At 41.2% G+C, this 26,331-nt stretch overlaps 1 protein-coding gene across 2 annotated transcripts; it reads left to right on the forward strand.

The window, feature by feature from the left end:
- Positions 1-2,175: 2,175 nt before the first annotated feature.
- Positions 2,176-19,747, forward strand: fam110d (family with sequence similarity 110 member D). 2 transcript variants are annotated; one of them, XM_032517452.1, is made up of 3 exons: positions 8,151-8,165; positions 11,465-11,470; positions 16,205-19,747. In XM_032517452.1, exon 3 carries the CDS (start codon positions 16,312-16,314, stop codon positions 17,644-17,646), a length of 1,335 nt encoding a protein of 444 aa, XP_032373343.1. In that variant the 5' UTR covers positions 8,151-8,165; positions 11,465-11,470; positions 16,205-16,311; the 3' UTR covers positions 17,647-19,747. The 2 variants fall into 2 exon arrangements, with proteins under 2 accessions (XP_032373342.1, XP_032373343.1); XM_032517451.1 differs by lacking the exons at positions 8,151-8,165; positions 11,465-11,470 and adding an exon at positions 2,176-2,395 and having other exon boundaries at positions 15,606-19,747.
- The last annotated feature ends 6,584 nt before the right edge of the window (positions 19,748-26,331 follow it).

Below are 26,331 nucleotides of genomic sequence, written 5' to 3' on the forward strand. Positions count from 1 at the left end.
AAGTACCCAGGGCCCTCATGTGAGGACGTCCCAAAAGAATAGCTGTGGATGGGGGGAGGGGCCCATAGAAAATGCCTTTCTAGATGGCCCCTGAGAATATGTATGGGTCACGTGCAGTGGTGGAATGTAACTAAGTACATTTACTCAAGTGCTGTACTTGAATGCAAATTTGAAGTACTTGTACTTTACTTGAGTATTTCCTTTTCATGGCAACTCCACTACATTTCCGAGGGAAATATGCTTTTTACTCCTCAACATTAATCTGACAGTTTTAATTAGTTACATTTTTGTACACAAACCACATTGTTGTTTATAAAATACAGTGTTTTTCTTATAGATGAAACTAGTCGTTGATTGACAGAACTGTTTTGATCGTTCCGGTTTCTGTAATGTTAGGATTTTTCTAAATTTAGTAGTTTTACTTTTAATGCTGTAAGTACATTTTCCTGAGGATACTAAAATGCATTTACTTAAGTAACATTTTCAATGCAGGAATTTTACCTGTGGTACGAGTACTTTTACTTTAGTAAAGGATCTGAATACTTCTTCCACCACTGATCATGTGAGCCTTAGGATAGCTGTGTGTTGGAGCGTGTTAATATTCTCTGGAAAATGTTTCCAGTGGATCTGCGTGTGCTGTGCTTCCTCACTCGCCTGTCTACCCTGTCGAGAGTGATGAGCTTTAGAATGAGAAACAGGTGTGTGTGAAATGCGTGGATCACTCCTTTATCTCCCCCCCCCCCACCACCCACCACCCCCCACCCACTCTCCTCTCCCGACCTCTCTGAGCCATGTTGTGTTGAGCTGTGTTTTATGACGAAGGGAGGTGGATGAAGGAGGGTGAGCAGAGAAAACACAGAAGGAGAGAAGATGATCACTGAGAACGAGCAACACACAGCTGCAAAATTCACTTTTTATCTGTGCTTTCAGTCACGTATTGACTAAAAAAACATGTTGCTAAATAATCAATAATTGCCAACAGGCCAAAAAAAACCCCCACAACATTTAAATTGGTCATGAATGTAATTCTTTCCAGCTCTATTACGTTAAGAAAATGTTCTGGTGTTATTTAATCCTCTGCAACACGTGTGACTCTTACAACATCAAAGGGGCCAAAGATGCTCAGATCATGTGTGATATGTGATAATTGTGAAGCTATTCAAGATAAAAGTCTGCTAAGATAATGTGTGAAGTGCACTGTGAAGATTCATGAATCAACAGCAGGAGAACAATACTGATTAAAGCACAATCAATCAATCAATTAATCAAATGCCGGATTGACATTAGTTAGAAAGTAGGCTACAACCAATCAGCATGGATTAAACTACTTTCAAACTACTCAGAAGGCTGAGCTGTTAATTAATTTAGTAAACAGAATACAAAAAATAAATTAACAGATTTTGCTTCAGGTGTTCTCCAGCTTTTTCCAAAGTGGTGGCATTGGAGGGGTCATAGAGGCAGAATGATTAAGCAAGGTACACACATTCTAAAAAACAAGTACAAACATCAAAGTAAAAAAAAGTATTCTTGATGAATAAAAGAATATAGCATTCATGGGTTAGTTCACAACCTGGAATCCCCAAAGTTATCCTAATGATGACGTATAGCCTACATCATCAACACATTAATAACGTATTAACTATTAAAAGAGGCCATTAGGTGGGAGTTAGTATGCTCTGTTAGAAATATATAGGCTACATCAACCACGTATTTCAAAATAGGCTACTATGGGCCACTCAGTAGAGGTTCAAGACCATTTGATCACGTGATTTTAGGGGTATCAAATACATTTAGCACAAGTATTACATTCCACCAACCCTCCATAGGTTTTTTAACTCCATAGGTTGTACAACAAGACCAATGATACACATATATCAATAAACACAACAATTCATTCAGTGTTAACTTATATTTTATGTATTATTGCACATGAATAACTTCCCCCCCTTTGGGGATTGTGGGGGGGGGGGGGGGAATGGGAGTGGCGCCACTGGTCACGTTACCCCCCCCCCCCCCCCCCCCCTCCCAGAACCGCCACTGATATCACTTGATTTGATTAAACTTCTATAATATACCAATATATAACTAGATCAATGTTTATGAATGTCATATGGCCCCCTACTGTAGCCTACCCGTCCACTCAGCTTCCTACAGGCTGCACAGGAGTCAGTTTACACAGCCTCATACCTGGCCACCCCCCTCCGCTGTAGGGACTCCCTCCTAATCGGGCTGCTGCCATGCAGCGGTCCGTCAGTGTGCCAGCAGTCCCCGCAGAGCGCAGAGCGCAGAGCGCAGAGCAGCGCCGAAGCACGCCGTCTGTCACAGAGAGGATCTCCGCACCATTTCAGGATTTGATACGCAACAAACTGATAACTGGATAAACTGAGCGAACAAGGTGAGAGAGGAGCTGAGTTTCTTCCTTTTTTGAGTCTTATGTCTTTTTTCAAGTAGGTGTAGATGTGCGAGTCGAGATTCAATTGTGAAGTTTTTTCGGGTGCCGATCAGGGTGGATTCGGGGATAAATGGATTCATCGGATCTGTGATCTTGCGTGATTATTTTCTACGTTTCCTTCGGGCTACTCTCGTGATATGGCAGTACTATTATACAGCTTTACGTTAGTGAAAGATTGGCATGGTTTGGTCGCGCATTAACAGCCTGGTAACAGAAAGTGAGGCTACTTTGTGTTTGTGGCTCTTTTGTATGCAATAAATATGTTACTATTGTTAAATATGACTTAAATCCAAAACTGGATAAATCTCTCCCCCGAGAAATAATAGGCTACGCGTGTCTGTCCTTTTAAAATTTACCACCTGATTACTTTAGTTTGTCTTCTTAAGAGTCATGCCTGATATCTTTATGGTGTGTTTATGACAAATGTCCTTAAAGGCAACTGATCCGTTGCAGTGTGTCTGTGATAGATGTCAGACTTCTTGTAGCTGGATTATCCATAAACAACGCACGAGGTTTATGGATCGACGCCAAAACTGCTTGTTTTTTTCCTGAGAGGTGGACATCATCTTCCATGTAAACCCATACGTGCATTATCCACGTCCAGCCTTGAAGTCCAGTCAATAACAGCTGTACGGAATGGAGAAATGACTGACCAATGTGCTCTGATTATTTATTCCATCTTAACTCTGCTCTAAATATTTACATCTGGATGAAATCAGGGGAAAGGCACAAATTAGGCTCTGGCTTCCAGGCATCCAATCAGGAAAAAAAAGTTTTGTAATGTTTAATTAAATTAGACAGTTTTCTACCAATCAGGTCAGTTATGACAAATACATTGTTTTGTAGTCAGTTATAACACTAATAAAAGCATTATAAACCCCTAGACAGTGTTACCTGAGAACTTACAAAGGAACCCACCCACTCTAAAACGGAAAAGACAAGTAGAGGCTGTCTCCTCCAAAAGAGACAATCACGTGCCCTCGGGGTCAACTCCACCTTGACCCACCTCTTCCCCTCCCCCCCCCTCCCCTAACTCTCTACTGATAGTTTTCATGCATCCTGGGTTGGTTTGATCAGTGTGGGGTCAAGAGCATAAACAACTTAGGAGCCAGACTAAACAGACCACACATGTCCTGTATAAACGTTCACTTTGAGATTCATAGGTGAGCATGTGTTGGTGTGGCCTGTGTGCAGCCGCAGGAGGGATAATTCATGCTTTTTGATGCAGATCATGAACTGGCAGTGATGAAGCTTTACTATTACTTTCCAGAAGGAGGAGGGGATCTTGCTGTCTCCTGCATGAGAGAATACAGTGGTTAAAAGAATTAACTGACCAACACAAAGGACATTAAGTGGCTCAAATTCCCATTTTTCTGAGCCCTTGAAGGAGTCCATGTTGGCTGAAAAGATAAACCTTATTTGCTTTACTTATAGTTTTGGGTGTGATCACCTTCAAGGCCCTTGAGCATGACGTAAAATAAATTACAAGAAGGTAGATTCTTTCCATGATTCAACTTTTGTTTTTCTTGACAGTTGGAGCCGACAAATCTATCCCAGTTTGCATCCCTGCCTGAAAGCTATGATGAGTCATAGATCATAAACACCTACCGGCCGTCATCAATCCTTCATGTTGCGCATGTTTGAACACAGCATACAAACATCTCTATGATTGAATTCCTACCTGCAAAATGACTGTGTGGAGAGGTCGTAAACAGTTCCAAACCCCTTTTTCTTCCTGGATTCATGTGGCTGTTTGCTAATTTTCCAGCTGTAGTTCGGCTGCATCTGTGTTTGATGCTGATCCCAGCGGAGCAGACGAGAATACTTCCTCCCGTTACAGAGCAGAGAGCCCAGGGGCACCAAAGCACAGAGCTGCTCGCTGTATTCTCCGTCTGGGGTGTTGACAGGAGGCCTGACAGCATTAACATGACTAAATGAAATGTAATTTAGGTCTTTGCCTTCCCACTTGGCTCATAGCACCGGCGGTGATGTTGATGATGACACTTTAAAAAGTAGCTGCCACCATATCACTGACCAGTTCATGACCAAGCACAGGTTATAGACAGTAATATCTTATGGGATACAGAGGCATACCAGGATTTCTCTTTGTCTTTAATTTTCCAATTTTTCTCCCCAGAAAAACAAAAATGTTTTTACTTGACACTGTTTTTTGAGGCTCTACAAGTGTATAATCTGATCGGTTTGAGCCACATCAATGCTGACTGCGGAGGACAAGCGGAAGCCGCAAGATATTTCATGGTTTTAGTTCACAATGGGCCACTCATGTGTTTCTTATCACTCAAAGTTCCGCTGTACCACAGTCACATTCAAGGCATGGTTTTGCTTTCTCGCGGAGCTCAGTCTTGAAAACATCGTATTTAATAAGAGGGATGTCAAACATTTGTTCTTTAATCCCTGTTTTGTTGGATGTTTACATGTAGAGAGACCCCCAAGTTATGGCAGAAGCTGGAGTTTCTAATTAGAGAAGAAATCGTACCCTGGCAGTGACATCATCTTGCCCCTGGCACTGTGTTTGTGTGTGTGTTGCTGAACAGCAGCTGGTTTGGGACATTTGAGGTTTACAACAGTGTGAGACTTCAAACACTCTCACACAAACCGTATGGCTTATAATTTAGCTTTATTGCTCCTTGTCACCTTGTTTGGGCCAATGTAGAGACTGTCTCTGGGAACTTCCTCACTGACATTTTCAGGAAGAACTGTTTGAAAAAAAAGGAACTTGTCCAAAAAAGTCACAGCTTCTCAGATACATCCAGCAGAAGAACAACATATTCTGGCAGGCACACTCTGATAAATTAATACCCACTATTACAAAGTATTGCTGGCTGAAACTAGAAGTATAACCTACCATCTACTGCATGTACCAAGCTAGTATTTCTTCTGTTTTGTTAACACTGAGTGCAGATTCATATTCAGTGAAGTGATAATTTGATGAGCAAAGACATATTTTTCAAAATGGATGTAGCTTTTTGGAGTACTTGTTGGCTGATCCCTTTAAAGATTTATGATGCAGCACTCTTGAGAAATGCCTTTGAATATATTTTAGCTTGTGAGCAGAAATGAAAATTTGCACCAAATGTTTGTATCTAACTTTGGAACTGATATGATCGTTTTAATCATCAGTCTTGTCTTTCTTTGAGGCCTGATGTCTGGTCTTACATCACTCCCATCTCCATTGGCTCATAGCTCAATTCATAATTTATTGTGGGCAACGAAATCATGAAACATGATCTGACAGATCTCCCTCTCCTGACGGTCCCCTGTATGTGGGTGACAGCTGTGAGAGCAGCCCTTCTCTCCGTTGCTCTGACATCCCCGTAATTGTTCACAGTGCGACCGCGCGCCTCTGTAGCTCTGCCACATCCCATCACACTCAACCCTTGCAGCGCTGTGCCCACTCAACCGGGAGGAAGATGACACAGGCCTGGACATTCCCTCCGACACAGGAGGGGGTCCAGCGACGCAGCTCCACTCAAACTCCTCCAGCTACTCCAGATGTTTTCTGATTCTGACAGGAGGCGAGGGAGGAGAGGAAGGTATGAGGAGAAGGGGGACGAAAGGCGGGGTCTCTCTCTGTGGCACTCGGGGGTCTGTTTGCAGCAGGTCGGTCGATCGGTAATGAGAGAGGACAGCTGGCAGGTTCAGCAGAGGTTAACCGCTAAGCGTAGATGGCAGTGAGGATAAACAGAAGAGCTCAGTCTAGGGTCTTTGTGTAAGAGATTTTTGGGAATTCTTTTCTTGTAGTTGGAAAGTTTTTGTTACATGAGATTAGCGTTGGATTTAAGGACCTTATAAAAGCACATTGGGAATCAGCTTTTCACTATGAGGGATGGGGTAGGAAAATAAAATATCTTAGCAAATGTGTTGAATATTTTACACAACACAATTTAGTATTTTGGTTTTTGTCCTTGCTTTTCTCTCTGGTATGAAGACAATAGGACACCAATCAGGATTCCTGAACAGTTAAATCAAAGTATGATGACAGTTGTATTGATTTCAGCACAGCCAATCAAATTGAATCAAACCCCACCTGCACATTATTGATGATGCAGATTAGCTAGAGTTTTTGACTCTTTATTAATATTGACTAAAGTTTTTTTTCTCCAAGCCTAAACTTTGATTGTAGTTCATTAGTCATTCCTATTTATTGTCATAGAGAAATACTAAAGTTTGAGAGCATGTATTTAATGCTTTACAAAATGCCAGACAACAGAAAAACAGGACTAGATGATCATTTCCTTATTCGATATGAAAAAGACTGCACTGTAAAAAGTGTTAGTGAAGCATTTTATTTCATCAGGAGTTGTGCTAAATGAAGCTTGTTTAACAGTGTTCAGCTGTGCAGATAGCAAATCAATGCTGGCACATTTAAAGTGGTGAAGAGTATGTTACACAGTAGGGGGGTGTTGACGCTACAGTCACAGTTGACCCAGTATTTGGGGACACAGCACAGCTGGAGCATCTTTAAGCTCCAACCAACCCCAAACAGCCCTGTCACAAATCCTCACAAGTCTGTGTTAACATTTTACTGCTAACATCAGCAACATGTGTTTGAAATAATTCTGCAATTGTTGTGTGAAAGTCCTTTTGGCAACCTGGTGTGTCTGTGTGGAAAAAGGGCGGGGTTACACAGAGGTTACACTAATTTGCTTTCTTTTTAGTCTCTCTGAGAGTTCTGTATTGATGTCAGCTTTCCAAGTAATGAGCATCACCCAAATCGTCTCATTTATCATTCTAAATGTCAAAACAAAACCTAGTAGTAGTGAATGTTTCCACCATCTCTATGTATTTGTGCTTCTTTTATCCATCCCAGTGTAGTGGCTTTTTATCGCTATGGTTTTAAGGAGGTTTAATTCGCACAAATGCAGGTAAACAGGTGTATTATTTACCACCTCTAACCCTGTTTTAACATTTTACTTGCTCTTTGTAAGTCTAACAGCCACCATTCATTGAAGTGTCTTTTATCACTTTGTTGAAGCAGACATATGCCTGGCAGAGTAAAAAATGTGCCGACTTGGTGAAATAAAACATCTGGCAGCTGGCCAGACAGTGCTGTCTTTCAGAGCATTCTCACCAGCTGAGAGCTTAATGAGGGTGCACAGTGTGGGAACAGGCCTTCATAATTTAAGACTCTGGGAGATTGAGGGATGTACCGAGGTCTCCGCCTGTGCACTGTTCTGTATAAACAGCCTCAGGACAGGCTTTTTTTAGGGGAGATCTGTGTTACCCTGAGTTGCAAAGTGCATTCCCAGTCCAGGGCTGTGCTGCGCACACACAGTAAGTCAACGGGTTTGTACTGCTGGTCACATAAGCCAGGCTGGCATGTGGAGGGAGCAGCAGCGGCGGTGGTCATAATTTACAAAACAAGGCTGTTTAAAGCTGGGAAGTCTACTTGATGTAACCCAGATCTGGACACTTGGTATACACACTTAGCTCTCTCCTGCACACACTCTCTCTTATTACTGTCCTCTCCCACACAAACATTCATATGACACACTACACACTTTGGCTACCCTCAACCAAGTCATTTTATCTACTGTATTTAACTGAAAAATTCAAATTGTTGCACTAGTACTGTCTTCTATAAAGCCGAAGGAATTGTTGTTTTTGCCGTAGCCACATTTGGAACTACAGATTAAGTGACAGGCATGGAAATGGACATGCAGAAATGAATTTGGCATACAAACACAAAATAGTACTGGATGCACTCAACTCACAGAGATACTTAATATGCTTTCACAGGTGGGTGCTGGATCCCCAAAGTGAATGATCATAAATAAAGCTACTGCCACAACGTTGTGTGGCAATACAATCAAATTGGAGTTTTGTCCTAATAGCTTTATTTAGGCATAGAAATACATAAATTAAAAGTAATAGCTGTGAAACTAAGGAGAAAATGTCCTGACCATCGTTCATCATCATTGAGGACCATCAGGTCTAAAATTTCAAAAGCCACACTGAACTGCCATGTAGGGCTACAACGATTAATCCAATAATGATTTTCTTGATCAACTGTTTGGTCTATATATGTCAGAAACTAGCAAGAACTGAGCCCATGCTGATGTCTTCAAATTGCTTAAATTGTCCAACTAACAGTAACCATGAGAGGACTAAGAAAGCAATTCATATGTTAGAAACCTGTGGACCTTTGGCACTTTAAGTTACTTTAACAATTCTTATCTAAACTATTTTCTGTCAATCGAGTAAGCTCTATCAAAACATAATTCTTGCATCATTCATATGTGTGGGTAGTCAGGCAGGCTCATCCAGAAGAGACAGTATTGTGCATGTAATATGTTCACCTGAGTTATAAAAACATTTGAATGAGCTGAAATTAGCTGCTTTTTTAGGACACTTTTTATTGTTTAATAGATCCATGTTTCACAGATTAGTGCAGTCATACAAATGGAGACATACAAGTTATCTCCCACCAATGTCTCTCTGGGTGTTTTGCATTTTCTTTACAGTTTTTACATCGGGATCCAGGTATACGTCATCTCCTTGTAAGTGCATGTATTCACCAGTCACTGGTTCACTCATCGACAGTGAGAGATCGCACCCAGGCTTTATATTCCTGGACTGGGACGCAGGTTCAGTTGTCTCTGTGTTACAGTGTGGTTTATTTGGTTTCCTGACACAGTGACCCTGGTGTAGAGATCATCTGAGAGACTTCTGAACAACTTATGTCAAACTGAGCTGAAGGCAGAGCTTGAGCACAGTTCTTTTTCAGTTGCTGAAAAAGTAAACAGTGACTCATAAAACTTAAAGGTCAGAGCTGTTTAATTATCAACAGTATCAGCACTCTTCCTGGACCTTTAGCTGAGAAGAAAAGGGAACTTGCCCAGTCGGATGATAAGTGCAAAAATATATGTGAACATGATATCTCAGCAGACGTTATCTTTGTTAGACCTGCTTGGGTGTTACAGTGCTGATAAAAACCTGACTTACAGTATAATGAGTGTTATAAATTGACCATGTCACAGGTTAAAGCAGCCAATGAAATCTTATTGTTATCATGATTACATCAGATTAGTGGAATTCAGCCAACTAACAACTATTACCACTTTCGATTAAGATGTTAAAAAAAAAAAAAGATCTGTAATGTATAGGCTAATGTCTATTAAAGGTTACCAGACTCTTATGTGATGCTTACAATTAAAAAAATATATTTTCATTAACTCTCAAATAACAAATCAACTAAAAAACAAATTAGCTTGTTAGCTAATTATGGCCATTATACAAACCAGTTGACCCACAAGCTAATGCTACTAAGCTGTTATGCTAAAAATATTTTTTAAATAAATTGTTTTGAGTAGAATGTGCTTTAAATTTGTTGTAGCGTATCTGTGTTTTCCCTTTTTTAAACTTAAGCTAATTTTTCTATCCCGCTAATAGGCTAATAGGGTTTTTGGCTGATTATTAGTACTCTTAGCTAATTGGCCTGATTGCAAAGTTTGCTTTTTAGCTATTACATTTTAAGGTTTTAGGTTATTGTGAGTAGAACATCCACACAGACACACAGCTTGCTGATTGGCACATATCTTATCACTGTTATCTCAAGCTCTTCACTGGCCTAGCTTCTTTGGTTTGTGGCTCCAGAGCTCATCTGTCTCTGCAATGATTTGCTTTGAATGACAAAAGAGCTGCAGCAGTGAGTTAAGAGCCCATCTTGTCCATTTTACGGTTTGGGAGGAGGCCTATTCAGGTCGGGGGTCCCTTAAGTCGTCCCAGGTGGCCTACTGAATGCGGAGCAAGGCCCTAGGTAGCCTCTCACTGCAGATCAAGCGGCTAATGGTGCTCAAGGCTTCACAATGGTGATAGGATTTACAACTGGCTACCAGGCTTTGTCTTTGAAGAGACGATATGTGTCCTGTGGCTCCATTTCTTACATTTACTGTCCCCATGTTGTTATTTGTCCCTTTCCCTCCCTGACTAATGAGGCAGAGCAACCTCTGTAGACCTGGAGGAGAATCATTGTTGGGGTCCATTAATAATGTAAAGAAATGTCTCGCCATTTGGATAATTGAAGAAGACACCTCCTTTTCTTTGTCCTGTCCCATTACAGACTTCTTGAGGTCTGGGTCTATAGTGATGGTTAACAACCGCACCGGACAAACTCCTGATTTGTGGCTCATTAGTGGCCATGCAGGAGCTTTATACTCACACTGTTGAGAATCAATGTGCACAGATGCTTTGTCATGACATAAAGAGCTTTGGTTAACATTTGAACATTCAGGCATTTCAGTCAAATAGTGACAATCATTAGTCTGTGTCATCCTTAAGAGTGGTGCCAGATGTTAGTATAAAGAAAGAGGGATTTGCAAGAGGACAGATACAGAGAGGAAAGACGTTAGAGGTGGCCAGTTGGCAGATGCCTTGCATCTGTCCAAAGATTAATTTGTCAGGTAAGCGTGCTTCAAAGGTGGTCCTTATGAATGTGGTAAGCTCTTATCTTGTGTTTACCTCACTGAATACATATTTCACTTCCTTTAACTTCTTCTAATCTTCTAATCTGGGGCCAGGTGGTTTTCCTAAAGCCCAGCGAGCCCAGAAGAAGTTATTCTGTGTGTTCTCGTGGGGCAAACAAACACTTCCTGGAATCTTTGGTGTTTAGCTTCTCTCTGGGGCTCCGCTTTCACATCATAAAAATAAGAAGAACTGCACTTTTCACTGTCAAATATATATAGGCAATGTGACAGTATAATCAAAAACTTAAACATTACCTGCTTTGTGGTGCTAAAGGGTCAAATGCAAGTAGCACAAATAATGCTGTTGATTAGAAGGAAATTTGAAGTACACAGTCCTTTCCCATGACAGGTCTCTGTCAGGGCTGTCCGAGCATTTTTACGTAGCACGACACAAAACATCTGGTTCCTCTTTAGCTGCATGGGGGCGCTTTGCTAAGCCTCCCCTGCAGGCTGGGCCATCCGCTTCACAGGGAGGACATGGGGGAGGCAAGAAAGGAAGATACAGGGCAGACAGACTTTTTTTTAGTGTTTGGTTTCTGTTGATAACTTTTGCACTGTAGCCCCAGAGATCTTTTTCAGAATGAGATGTCAGACAGTTCGACAGACATTTCACATTTCTTAGTATTTTCATCCACGCAGGCTTCATCTGCTAACAGTAACTATCCAGTTGGTCATGTTGTACATCCATTAAGTGTTATTTACAATAGCCAGAGAATGACTTTGAACACTTCCTGTAATAAGGCTCACATGGAGCCCATGTAACAGATATATAGTTTAGTAAATCGACCAGAATCGTACATTGTCTGAAACCTTTGCCCCTAAATCTTTCCAACTTCATAATTAGGGGGTTTTGCAGCTGATATTTTATGTAACTGTCTGAGACCAACACTTTGCTTAAGTCTCTGAACTGGGATCAGGTTAACCAAAATTGGATTTCTCTTCTCAGATTGTTTCATTTGAATAGTTTATAAGAGATAGCACTTCAGTATTACTCAAGAAATAAGGAGCAAAAAGAAAATTCTATTTATAATAATCATATTGTGACCCCTCTTGCAACCCCTAGGGAACCACTGTTCCATATAAAAATGTAAGTTACTACTTTAATAACAAAATCAATTGTCATCCATTAGACATCTTGTTTGGCAAATGCTTTTGAAAATTACACTCAGACACAGAGAGCACAGAGAGCGGGAGAGACACAGGGTGTATACAGGAAGAGAGTGATAGAGTAGGGACGAAAATGAGAGGGTAAGGAAGCCCTGTGGCATAGGAGACGAAGAGTGGGAACGATGGCAGGACAGTGCAGGGGAATGAAAGACACACGGTTAAGTAGCATTAGGAAGGAGAAGGTGGGGGGTTGTTCACTATAGAGACGAGAAAGAAGGGAAGGGTGTAGAGGTTAATGACAACCTACAGTGAGAGACAAGAAATATTCTACAGCCATCTCACGCTTTTCACAAACCTTGAGACGACAGGAGAAGGTGCTGGGTACTAATCTGGCTCATTATGGTCAATTGAGCTAATGGTGGCTATTGTTCTCCAGCAAATCCCAGTTGAGTCACTCATTCAGTCCGCGTGTGTGTGTGTGTGTGTGTGTGTGTTTGTGTATGTGTTTGTGTGGGAAACATAACCTTTTCAAAATGCACATTTCTTCTCTCAAATTCCTCTGTTTTAGTAATTAATGTTTAGAAGAAAACACACTTATATCAGTTGTAGTCTATAAAGAATTTAGCCTCATTTCACATCAAGACATTGTGTCCCAAAAAGCGTCAATTAGCATAGTGACTCAGATTTAGTCACATGATGCCCAAGACAGCACTTGGAGCAAGAGAAAAAATGAAAGGCTGGTTTCCTTAAAGTTTGTATTGTCAGATTCAATGAATGCACACACCATTAAGATTATAACCAAAGAAATGCATTAGAAGTAGGACAAATATTGCCCATGTTGTTGTGGATTTCAAGGTTATGACTGTTGGGTCAGTAAGGATTTCCAGTGGCTGTATCCATAGTTATTGTCCATGTATTCATCATATAATTTTGAATACTTTAAACCCATCCCCCTCAATGGAAAGCCAACAGGATTAATGACTTTGTTTAGGCTCCTGTGGTGATAATCCCCTTTAATGCTTCAATAGCCATAGCCTGCACTTTTTCCATTTCGAACACAGATGGGGAACAGATTGTTCTTGATGTAAAGGTATCTAATAAATACCCATACCCCAGTCCCACATTTTAACCTCTAGTCCCACTACCTCCTCATTTTCTACCCATTTTTTCTTGTTTCATGCCCTTTCTTTCCCTTCCACACCTGTTGCGAGACATTTTTCCCGGAACTCTACCTAAACAATGACTTTCCTGAGCTTTGACAGCCCGACATCTGGAAAAAACAACTAGTTGCCCCCCCTTGCTTTGTGAATATATGGTGGCCTGACATTTAGCAGGCTCAAGCTTCTCTGTGAGGGGTGTGCAGACTGAACCAGGTAGAGTTACATGAATGTGAAATGTCTCCTTCTAATGTGTCAATAGTAGTTTAGTATTTAGTAGGAGTAGATTAGCGGGTGATACTCAAAGTCAAACTGAACCCAGTAGAAGTTTTTTAATTGTTTTGTTTGAAAAATATATGTTTCTTTAATTGCAGCTAAATGATTTGTTTATCTTATCTGTGAGAGAACAATAGCTGTTAGTATTTTGTGTTGCTTGCATGTCATTCTGTTGCACTAGTTATTTCACTATCTTACAAATCAGAAATACTTTATAAATGTAAGCTGGAAACCTGGTTTGTGTGTTTTCTTGTGTTTGCCACAGTCAGCGATGTAATACGGTCGTAGATAGATATAGATAGATAGATAGATATAGATGATGAGACATGGATCCTTTTTCCTGCCAAAGGAGGTTGTTCATTGTTTTACGTCATGCAAAGGAAAAGTTAAAATAGCATTTGATAACACTTGAAGCAGACTTGAGGGAACAATAAGCACAATACCCGCCTGTTGTCCAGCACAGCACTTGGAGCATTTATCTCTCCAGATGGACTCTTAATTCATTTTGAATGATTGTGAATGAAAAACAGGCTCCTCTTGTGCCTCAGGGTATTCATAACAGCTTTAAGTTTCAAAGACGTGTTCTTTTTCTTCACGGTTTGCACGTGGAATACTCCTTACTGTTTTTTGGGCACAAGAAAAAAGTGCAGAATAAGAGGAAGGTTATGCATATGGCCCTCTTTCATTTACAGGGAACCCTTTTATTGCCTCGTGCTGACACACACACATGCTTAAAAGCTCAGGTGCAGAACTAGAGCAGACAAATATACCCATGACCACATGCACATACATGAATACATACATAGATACATGATAACTGTGCTGGGTTGTTTTCATGCTATAAATACTCCTTGGGTAGAGCCTATCCCATTATAGACACGTGCGGCCTCCTCCCACCTCCCTCATCCTCTTAAAGCATCAAGACTTTAAAAGATATGAAACATCTCTCTCCACAGAACACACATCTTAAATATAAAATGTGGCTGTCCATTGCACGGTGGCATACCTTATATTTGGTTTAAGGTGTCATGTAACTTTTTTAGTGGCTTGTTAATTAGATAAAGAAGCTGTTTAACTGTGGATATGAAAGAGTCAATTGGTTTACTTATGCAGCACTTTGGGATGTTTAAATGACAATAAACTGAAATAGTTTTCAGCAGAGACATTTGTTTAAAACTTTAAAGTGGCAATCTAAACTGATGCGCCAGTTTTTTTTCTGTCTCCATATTTCCACCCCTTGAGTTACTTGTCCCGGTGTGTCAATGCAATGGCTATGACATACAGAAGAATTGGAGCCAAGACAGTTTGCCTGTGGCAGTGCTACATTATAGAAAAAGAAAAAGTTGAATGATGCAACACTGATTTAAAAACAAATGCTGTCCTTTCAAAACAAAATAATCACCCAGCCTTTCGCTGCTTTCTCTGCTTTCTCTGCTTGCCAGATTTACTCAATGATCAGTTATACAGGATGTTGTATTTGCTGTTAATTAAAGCAAACCTGAAACAACTCTTCAGGGGAACAAAATGATAAGTCAGTACAACTTCCTGTGCAGAAAACCTCATCATGCACCTGGACAACAGACATTGTTCCATCCATTTATCTTTCATCAAACACTTACAGGGTGCAGCAATACTGTCAGGACAACAAACATAGATAATACAACAAATAGAAAATAAAAATTACTGCCATAGGCCAGACACAAATCAGTGGGAAAAAGAAATCTATGCATAGGAAACATTACCTGGATGTGCTTGTTAATTCTTGTATGTGATATCTGTGTTCACGTTTATGAAATTGCTCGTACCACATAAAGTGACAGAGGGGTTTGTCCCTTTTCTAAAATGTTACTGGTTCAGCTGCAACATGTTAACGAATCCCTTACCTGTTTCCTCAATGACTATCTAAAAGTAGTATGCTTACTGTATTTAATATGTAAGGTAGAGGGGTCATTAAAAGTGTACATGTGTCAGCTCTATTGCTGCCTAACTCCTTCCAGCTTTAAATAAGCACAACCTGACCTGAGCTTTAGGGACCACCTTCCTTCTTGCCATCTGGTCTCTGTTGATTGCCCTGGAGAATAACACTTCCAGCTAAACCCACTCCTTCTCTCTCTCTGTGTCTCCCAGGAGTCCACGCAGGTGAGGTGAGGACAAGGACGAGATCTTCATCTGCCCCATCTGTCCATCAACAGACCAAGTGCCTTGGTGCCGGCCACCTTCAGGTCACCTCAACCACGACGGGCGCCAAACAATAAAAGTCTTGACCCTGGCGTCCCTCAGACAGACTGCACAGAACAAATATTTGAGGCCATTATATCTCATTTCTCAAGGCAGCCGTCACTGAAAAGATCAACAGTGAAGGGTGTTGTTGGGAGAAAGAAAAAGAGAAGAAAACGTGTGGGAGGAAAAGTAACCCTTTCAAAGTGCACCCCTGCCTGCTATTTCTGCTGCGGTGTGGGCAGGGAGCGTCTCTTTTGGGAGACAAAAAAAGGACTTCCCTGTGCCCTGCCTGCCTATCCAAATGCCTGTGTAAATACTGGATAGAGATATCAATTTGTCTGGGCTCTAACATTGGCCAACAAAGAGACTGCAAGCTATCTATAGAAAACGTTCCAAAAAACTTGGACTCTGTGGTCTCCTGAATTGCTACCTATCTATTACCCCTCAAGGAAGATTCACGAGCTGTGAGAACCGGAAGTAGAGCTGACACAGTTTTGTACACTTAGAAACTTAATTTTCACAGGGCAAACAACTGCTTTCTGGGCGACACCAGAAGCTGTCAGTCATTAACGGGGCTGCAGTTTTGATGTCTCTCCAGGCTCAGTAACTCAATATGAAGCCCCTAACGCCAGCTGGATCCCCCTCTCCTCTGAGGCTCCTCAACAAGGGTCCAGACTACCTGCGCAGGCAGATAGATGGTGGAGGCCACGGCCGCTCAATCAGCGCTGTGGAGAGGCTTGAGGCGGACAAAGCCAAATATGTTAAGAGTCAGCAGGTGATCAACACCAAACAGGAGCCTGTGCTGGTGCCCTGTGCTACCCCACCACCGCAGCCCCGGCGAGCTATATCCATCCCCGGTAGCCTGACGCCTCATCTTCCCCCACGGCATTCATCCAACACCCCCTTCTCTACGCTCTCTGGCTCCTTCACCTCAAAAGATGAGAATGAAAACGATGACTCCAGGAAGGAGAACAGACGGACTTCTGTTGACATTGAGGCGAATAACAGGAGCAATTTGAAAAATGTCCTTCTTCCAAACCCCAGGACTCCTGGCATCAACAACTTGGTAGCACCACACAGTGCCCCTGTACTCAGAAGGAGCACAGGCAAACGCATGCTGAGGCCGGACTCCCTCGTCATTTATAGGCAGAAGAAAGAGTGCAAGACCCCAAGCAGTGCAGCAATGGGAGAGAACGATAACACGGAGGTGAAGGGCTACAGTTTTGTCCGCCGCCTTTTCCAAGGCTCCATGAGGGAGAAGAGTAGCGGAGGTGAAGGCAGAATTCAGAAGATGGTGATCGGTGAAGAGAAAGCACCATCACGGGATGGAGACTCCCGCATGTCTTGGACCAATGACAAAGACACTTCGGACGGAGGACCAGGGAGCAGGAGGTCCAGTAAAACTGACCAAGAACGCAGCCCAGGGTCTATCCCCAGCCCTGGCTTTAACTGTGTGCTTGAACAGACTAAGAATGGATTTACAAATGGTACTAATGATGGTACTACCAATGGCAACCACTCAAGTAACCATGATGATGAGAATGACCCATGGAAGCGTGCGTCACCCCCACCAGTACCCAGAAGGCATTTTGGGGAGTTGCGGCGCTCAAAGTCAGACCTGCGTCTGAGCTGCTCGGCGTTATCAGAGCAGGAGCATTTCTTTGACTTCTGCGGGTTGGACGTGGACATGATAGAGCGTCTGGGTCGAGAGAATTTCCTCTCTGGTGCCAGCTCCATAGACACACTCTCATTGGCCCTCCGCAGTGTAGGTGGCGGCTCAGAGCCCAGCGAGTTCTCCCAGCACTCGGGAGACGGGCTGTTTCAGGAGGAGCTGGCTGAGCAGCTTCCCAATGGTGTGTCAATCATTGAGAGGAATGCTCGTGTCATCAAGTGGCTTTATGGGTGTAAGAACGCTGCTCGAGAGGGACCCAAAGAGTCTACTGTTTAATTAGTTAGGGACAAGGAACCATGCGCTGTGGAGTGCTAAGTGTCTGATGTGCTCTTTCTAACATAACAAGGGTTCCTTGCTTTCTTTCCTGATGCGTACATCCTTACAAAGAGAGAAGTAACTATTTAGTGAAATCACCTGGGGGAGTATTTGGTTCTGCAGACCTATGTTTCAGACCCTTTGTGGTTGAGCTGCACTACACACCAAAAGTCAAGGCATCGAATCATGAATGAATTTCACTTGAATCTCAAAAACAACATTCAGTATGTGCGTGTGCCAGTGTGATTAGCTAGAAGCATTGACACAATGCATCATAGAAGGAAAAAATAGGGATTTTTTCTCTTTTTTAGCTGCAAGCAGCAATGCAATTCAAAGCAGCTAGAAAAATTAGATTTTTCCTTTAATTTTAAATGAATGTCATTGAGAGTTGACTTTTGTTTCGGACGTAAATGTCTGCACGTTGGGTTAGCACTCCACGGCACATGATTACCTTTAGTTCCCTACGATCCCCGACTCCAAAGAGACAGTTTTTTTCAACTGCTACTAGTTTTTCTGGTAAAAGTGATATATTGTATTTATGGATCTCAAGGACATATTGTGTGGGTGTAGACAGACCTTAATGATGAATGGAACTATTTCTCAGAGCAAAAGGTTTTGGTATCTGTGTGTATGTGTGTAGCTGTGTGTGTAGTGGACGTTTCTGTCCTCTCCATTTGCAGCTCTTTTTCGGTTATTGACTGAACTGATCTGAAATCAGCCCCTGTGACCCCTCACAAGGCACATATGTGTATGTTTGTCATGACGCAGTGGACACAGTTTAGTGTCCTTGACACTGACACTCTCCTGTAACGACTAAATTAAAATGGAAAACCACTAAGCTATGTTTTTTCTAAACTGTTGTATGTGAGTGTGAAGTGAACCATGAGTACCTCATTCGGATCTGTCCCAGTTTAGTTTGTGTGTTGTTTTTTTTTTACTCCTTAAACGCAGGCGTTGGAACAAACATGCGAGGGCCCCTGTGGGGTTGTTAATGCACTGAACTGGACAGACAGAGAGGAAATGAAAGATAGACATATAGCTTTGACTCTTTACAGAGATTCATCTCATGTAATGTTAAACACGGAGCTGGATTCAAAGGAGCACCTGCATTATGGTTGACTAAGAGCCATGCCTGGCCAGTAACTTCCATCATTTTCATCTCATTTTCTAAATTCTAAAGACCACATTCACACAGTATAAACACTGTCCAATAATCACTTGTGACACACTCATTGATCATCACAACTAATCCTCATGCATGTACAGCGCTCACAGCTGTGTAAGCTATACAGTTGCTAGATAAGCAACAGAGACAGATTCCTGTCAGAGCGAAACTGGACTTTTGCAAGCAAATATAAGCACAATGAGAATTGATATCTCACAAAAGAAGTTTAAAAAATGAAGACAATTTCATAACAAATAATATATTCACCTTCAAAAGTAATGGACCTCAAGTTGTCAAACCTTAACTACAAAATGTTTTAGGATGTCACTTTCACCATCTGGCAGTTTACAGACGTTCAACCTTCCCAGCTGGCTCAGTCAGCCCGTTTCCCATCAAAACAAGCAGTGGAGGCTGAAGCCTCCCTCCTTTCTCTGATAACCAGAGATCCTACCTCACTTCATCCATCCTTCAGTGATTCTCACTTTATCTCCATGAAAGGTCAATTCCATTGCTTGGCCTGAAGGATTCCACTGAAATATGAACTGGGGGTCTGCCAAGGAATGCAGAGGTTAGACCAAGAGGCGTTCTGGGATGAGAATTATTGAACCAAAGGGCACAATATATTTGTACATGTGATAAATTAACACAATTATTTGCAGCTTTGACATGTTTAATTTTCTGTATTTATCATCAGCATGGCTCCTGAAAACCCCATCAACCTGGACTTCTTTTGGTTTTATATCTACCTGAAAGAAAAAACTGGTTGCATGTTTACAAAGTGGCCCCGTTAAATTCTGAATCTCTTCTTTGATTTGATATATATATATGAGAGATTTAGTTTTTATTCCAAAGAGGTTTGTGTATAATGTACACAGCAAATAAACACAAAGAATGAAATAACGTGTGATGGTCATTTTTGTGTTTTTTGGGTGAATTTTCAGTAAACCAGTTATAGTACATATTGCCAAAACACAACATTCTTTTATCATGCACTATTCAATGAAGAATTTATTTTATATAACATTAAATTAGAAAAATAGAGCCGTAAAACCTACAGAACAAGCCGTGACTGAGGTGTTCTCTAATCTTCTTAGAGGGTAATGGTCGACTGAGTCAGCGTTGTGATGCCGTCTCGTCCTTGACTCTTTGTTGCCTCTCTTCACCACATCACGTCTCATTTTGCACATTATCTCAAGTGGCTACGCACTAATCCTTTCAGCATTCCCTGCATGGTATGCTCTTGAGTGAGTTGCAACAGGTTATGTTTATAGACAAGGAGGCCTCTGTGTGGCATGATGCTATGTCTACGCTGGCCGAGAGGCGACCCTCCACCCTGTCTGCAGACTCCTCCTGACACGCTTTCTCTTCTCTCCTTCTAAGACCTGAGTCAGCATTGGTTTCCACATGCACCAGCTCACGATGTATTTTAAAACTCAAGAGGAAAAAAAGTATTCTGTCTATTCTTTCTAAGTCTCCCCTAAGTCTCAGAGCTTGAATCTTTTAGTGACAATATCAGGTGAAGTTTTGTTTTGAGAAACCGTTTGGGAAATACGAGTATTCACTTTCTTTCTAAAAGTTAGCTTAAAAGATAGCCTCTACTCTAAAATCTTGACAGCCAGTAGGCAATAAGCTTATCTACAACTGCTACTGTTTATCAAAATATAAATAAATGTGTCATAAAACTGACGGAAATACAAAAAAACAGCATAAATTGTCAGACAAATTGTTGTTTTGTACAGATTACCTTACAGGTCTTTATGATCTTTAGGCTAAAGCTAATTGCTAACTTTGCTCCAACTTATTTACCATACACAAAAGAGTGGTATCAATCTTGTCATCTGTCAAAAAGAAACCAAATAAGCGGACTTCCAAACATGTCAAACAAATAGGAGCTTCATTTCTTCCTCTGGTTTACAGACATGAATTACAAAATGTCTCCACATCTCAATAAAGTCAAAATGGGTGCTGTGCATGAAGCAGCTCCATTTCTGAAGATGACTTCAACAGCTAGAGGAAAGACTTAAAAAATATATGATTTTCATTTTTGGGACAACTTTCCCAAAGGACATTTAAGGATACAATTCTCTGACACATTCCCGGGGCTCTTTAATGCAGACACTGAATACAATTTTGTGAGCTGGTTTGTTTCTTCAGATAGCCTTAAAGTCTTTAAGTGTCTAACAGCAACACATACACTGTAACTACACACATTAACACACAAACACCCAATTGCTCCAGAGCTTTACCACACTTCCCTTTTCTTCTTTCTGTCTTCCCAAAGGCAGAAGAAAACAATAGCTGTCCTGTGTTCCTGTGTCTATGTCAGTTACTCTGACCGGAGGGCCTGCTGTGACATCCTGTTTTGGGTTCATAGGACAAGGTTTAAACATATGGTCATGTTTTAGGTTTGGCCTTTCTTTCTCAATCTGCCTGGAAATAAACAGGCAACAGCTGGTACTGTAGAGGACAATTCTGATTTTATCATTACAGGGTAAATGTAGTTTAGTTTAGTTTAGTTTAGTTTAGTTTAGTTAAGTTTAGTTTAGTTTGGTTTTGAGCTTTCAATGTGGTGAGTCAAGCTTGTGGACCTGCTTCAGAATTTGGCTGAGCTTGCAGAAAATGCCTGATTTGAAAAGTGGATGGTAAACTGGCAGGGATCCACCACTCCAGGCTTTGATGCTGCTGATGTGGTTTTCCCACTCACATAAAAAATCCCCCCAGGGGGTCCAAAGACCTCCTGCTTTATAAAACCTGTCCAGCAACGTTCTGACCCAGTTATGACTTCACAAACTGGTAAGGAGTTTTAACTCAATAAAGCACCTCTTGAAACTTAAGTAATCTTAGAAATTTAATAACCCACAAATGTACCCAATGAATGTTTGCAATTCACACAAGCAGTTGTGGGTTTACGTTGTTCATTTTGTTTCCTTGCTGCCACAAAAGCATAACAGACTTATTTCAAGGGCAAACAAATGAAAAAGTGTTTCGCTCTTTGCCTGGAGGTTTAAACTCACTGTGGTCTTGAACGCTTCTGGCAACTGTCACAGCAAAATTGTTTCAGTGTCATATCACATAGACAGGCAGAACATGAGCTTGTTTTGGGATAAAAAAAAACTCCAGTCCAGCTGTCTGATAACTACTTGGGTCAAATACTATCACTTTGTGTCTGAGGGGTCTCAAACTTTGATGTATTTGTAGCTGAGATTTTTTCTTCTGTGCTCTGAGAAGCAATAATGTGTGTCAGGGTAGCATGGGTTGTGAAGTGTGTCAAATCTGGCCTAGTTCTTCTGCGCCAGCAGCTTCAGCAGACTGTGGATGTCCATGCTTGAGAGAAGCTGGATTCATGACTCAGGCACAGAGAGGCAGGACACACAAAACTAGCACTAAGGTCTGTGTAATCTTCCAGTACAAGAATAAAACATGAAAGCTGATTAGCAGCTATTAGAAAAGCACAGTTTCATCAGTGATGTGCTGGATACATCAAAAAGCTACAAGCATGGGGGACTTTGTAGAAGCCGTGGGGATCTGTATCTAAAGATTCTGGTGAGGACAAGAGCTGTGTTCAAGTTACATATAATAATTCTGACTAGATTTTTGTTATGTAGTCCCTAAACACTGGACAGCGGCATAATGAAGTATACTCAAAAATGTCAGTATAAATAATACATTTGCCTGCACTGCTGTCCCACATCGCATGGTAAACAGAAACTTGAGCACCCACTCAGTTGGAAGAGTGTAAGAATGGTGCAGAGAGGGCACAAATAAAGTATGGTAATGTTGTAGGGAAAAAAGTGTTTTCTCTTTGTCAAATTAAAGCATTGTTCATTTCTAGTTTAATTGATGTCTTTCAGCATATAATTTCTTTTTGCTTAAATATAACTGCCCAGTAATTTCAACTACCTACCATTCAGATTTGGGGTCTTAGAAACCAAACTTGTCTATGTGTATTAGAATAACAAGAAGTGCCTTGCACTTCAGTGGGGGAGTGTACTTTAAATACGCTATCTGACCCTTTTGCTTCTATCGTAGGTCATTGTTCTTCTCTTTTCTATCACAATATTGAGAAAACAAGCAAGCTGTGCTGAACGGATAATTATAATACCAAACCAAAAGTAAAGTATGGCATTTTTTTTAGCTTCAACAGGAAGACATGTAGATAAATGCAAGGCTGTTCCTGAATTTGTTAAATTCAACTGTCTTACTGTGATGTTGGCTTGTTATTCAGAGGACCATAAATGATCAAAAAACACCAATTCTGCTACATTGTTTCTCAAAAGGCTACATGTGTAGTGTTGAAATGAATTTGAACACATAACACGTTGATTGTTATTTGTTCAAACTCTAAAATGTCAGCCCTGGTACATAGTTTTGGAACTTGAGAGGTAGTTATATGGTCTTAAATCAAGAGTGGGAGAGGGCACCAGAATGTGACCCTACAGTCTGATTTGATACTCTCGCAGACACACGACTGAGAGAGTGAAACAAAAAGTAAGTAAGTCCAAGGAATGGCTGGAATGGTCCAAAACAGTGTTTCAAAATCAAACAGCTGGTTTACATCTGGCATTGCAACCTACCAGAGAATCAGTCAATAAGGAACAAACTATGTTGTACCTGCTTATTGTCTCAAAACAGCAGAGATCTTCAACAGAGGGTCCGTGACCCCTAGGGGGTCCTCTGAGTTACTGCAGGGGGCCCGTCAAAATATAGTTTGATGTATAAATCTTTACTGTCTTTAAGCTAAAGCTAATTGCTTACTTGGCTCCAAAATATTTACCATACACACACAAGAGTGGTATCAATATTGTCATCTGTCAGAAAGAAAGCGAATAAGCGGACTTCCAAACATGTCAAACTATCAGGAGCTTCATTTCTTCCTCTGGTTTACAGACATGAATTATATAATGTCTCCACATCTCAATAAAGTCAAAATGGGTGCAGTACGACTTAAAGTTGATCCACTATTCACTGGGCATGAAGCAGCTCCATTTCTGAAGATGACTTCATCAGTTATAGGAGAGACTTAAAAAATATATGATTTTTTTCGGGACAACTTTAACCAAAGGACATTAAAGGATAGTATTCTCTGACACATTCCCGGGGCTCTTTTATGCAGACACTGAATACAATTTTTCTTCAGATACCTTAAAGTCTTTAAGTGTCTAACAGCAACATATACACTGTAACTACACACATTAACACACAAACACACCCAATTGCTCTATTGCTTTACCACACTTCCCTTTTCTTCTCCTCCCAAGGCAGAGGAAAACAATAGCTGTCCTGTGTGCCTGTGTCTAGGGGGTCTGCAAAAATACTGTTTGATGAATATTGTTTGAAAGTTGGTTTGTTTTTTAAATTAAAAAATATCTTAAAAACATGAATTACCATGAATCCGACAAATTATAAACAAAGATAAATCTGTTAATTTATTGATTGAACACCCTTAGCCATTATGTTAGCCATCCACAGATAAAGTTTACCTTAAAGCTTTAGGACTTTCTTTGCCTCCCATGTGTATGTTTAACATTAAAACTTAATGTGTAAATAATAATAATTTTATAACCATATCATATCTTTCCCAGTATGATATGCAACTACATTTTTAAATAATATTTGTCCTTGCTCTGTCTCCTTTTTAGCTAAGGAGTCCTAGGCTTAAAACACGTTGAAAACCCCTGCACTACAGAACAATTTCAGCTACTGCCCCTTTGAATCTGAATGCCAAGCTGCTCCCTTTAAATGGCTGAAATCTTAAACCAACGTTGGCAGGAGGTGGTGGGGGAATCTGCTTTGGTGTACCCCCACCTCCATAACAAAAACCATCCGTGAGCTGAAGGTATCCTATAGCTGCGTCAGGTCATAAATCAGTGGAGTGGCCCTTTTCATTCCCCTTCTCTCATGCGTGACCTCAGCTTCCCAGGGGGTCAGGGAGATGGGCTGAACCTCAGGGCCTGTGGGAAACCTGACCAGGAGCCATAGACCCTCTTCAAATAACCATCTGACGTTGGGAAGGACTACTGCAGAACAACGGCGGGACTGCCAGAGGTGCTCTGGTTCAACCCCAACTGAAACTTACACGAAAAGGAGACAAGAGATTTATGTTTTTTTATTCTCAGTGAGCAGACAGGTCAGTAGACCCTCATTGTAGAACAAGGGCAGGGATTGACTGCAGCAGGGCTAAACCAAACCTATGTCTGATCAAATTCATTCAGGAAGTGTATGCTACTGACAGTTCCCTGGTTTAGATGTAAAATAGGTTAAATAATTTACTTTAACAATTACAGCGGTGTGAAAGAATCCATGTCAGTATGAATATGAATATGATTGACAGTGAAACACCAAGTGATCAAAAGACAAAGCTACCTCTAGCTGAATCAGCACTGGTAGAATACTTTCAGTTAGCCAACTAATCTCCATCAGGCTGCATTACTTGACAAGCAGAAAATTAAGTAGTCAGCTCTTTCTGGAACTTTTTCCTCCAGAAATCAAATCTGTTGTCTATCAAATAAATAAACTTAGCACAAAAAATAAGGACAATTTGTCTTTGGTAGCTTATTTCTCTGTGGTAACAAAGCTTTTTGGTAATGAATCTTATACCATTGGAAAGCTTATTCAGTTCCCTTTCAAATTGTGCCCCACTAGTAAGGAACAAGTATTTGTGGGATGAGCAGCAGCGCTGAGTATGTAGTTTGGCCCAAGAAACATTTGCCAAATCTTCTCTGCCAATGCCAAACATCTTAATCTGCCATTGACGTGTTTGTTGTTTGGTGGATTGGATGACTGAAATTTGAAGAAACATCACATTGGCAATTCAAAAATGTATTCAGTTCACAAAAAGCAGCCTCAGTAGCATGTAAAAGAACCATACCCAGCCAGAACACCTCCTCCACATGCTGATCACCAGCCTGGTGACACACTGCTATTCTTCTTCAACCAGCATTTGTCGTAAGTCAGCCAATGTGGTTGTGTTGGTCACTCTGGCACAAACAGCACGCCCAAGTTGATCCCAATAGTGTTCAATGGGATCAAGACTGTTGGCAGGCCATTCTATCCTCTCCACTCCCACATTCTGGAAGTAGTCTCTGATAAACCCCGCTCTGTGGGGGCGAGCGTTGTCATCTTGGAGGACAAAGTTTGGTCCTAGACTGTGGAGATATGGGATGGCCACTGGCCACTGGTTGCAGCATCTGGGGGTACCAGAAGCTCAAAACAAGACTCAATAGCAACAGCAAAATAACCTGTTTGGCATTGACAGAGACAATTTGGCAAATCTTTCATGGGCGCATCCCACATACACAGCTCTGCTGCTCATCCTACATCGTCAGCATCCCCAAACTGTTATAGGTGTAGGTCAGACTCTTTTGTGTCTTTTAATATTGCAAATCTCTGACGTTTGAACCAGAAAAGCTGTGAATACTGTATTCATTATATGACTACGATAATCATCTGGCGTGTTTGCGTGCTCCAGTAATATCAATGTA

This window comes from Etheostoma spectabile, chromosome 6, assembly GCF_008692095.1.
Source record: "Etheostoma spectabile isolate EspeVRDwgs_2016 chromosome 6, UIUC_Espe_1.0, whole genome shotgun sequence".
Lineage (NCBI taxonomy): Eukaryota > Metazoa > Chordata > Actinopteri > Perciformes > Percidae > Etheostoma > Etheostoma spectabile.

Coding starts and splice junctions, on each gene's coding strand:
- fam110d (XM_032517451.1), top strand. CDS start 16,312: ATGAAGCCCCTAACGCCAGCTGGATCCCCCTCTCCTCTGAGGCTCCTC.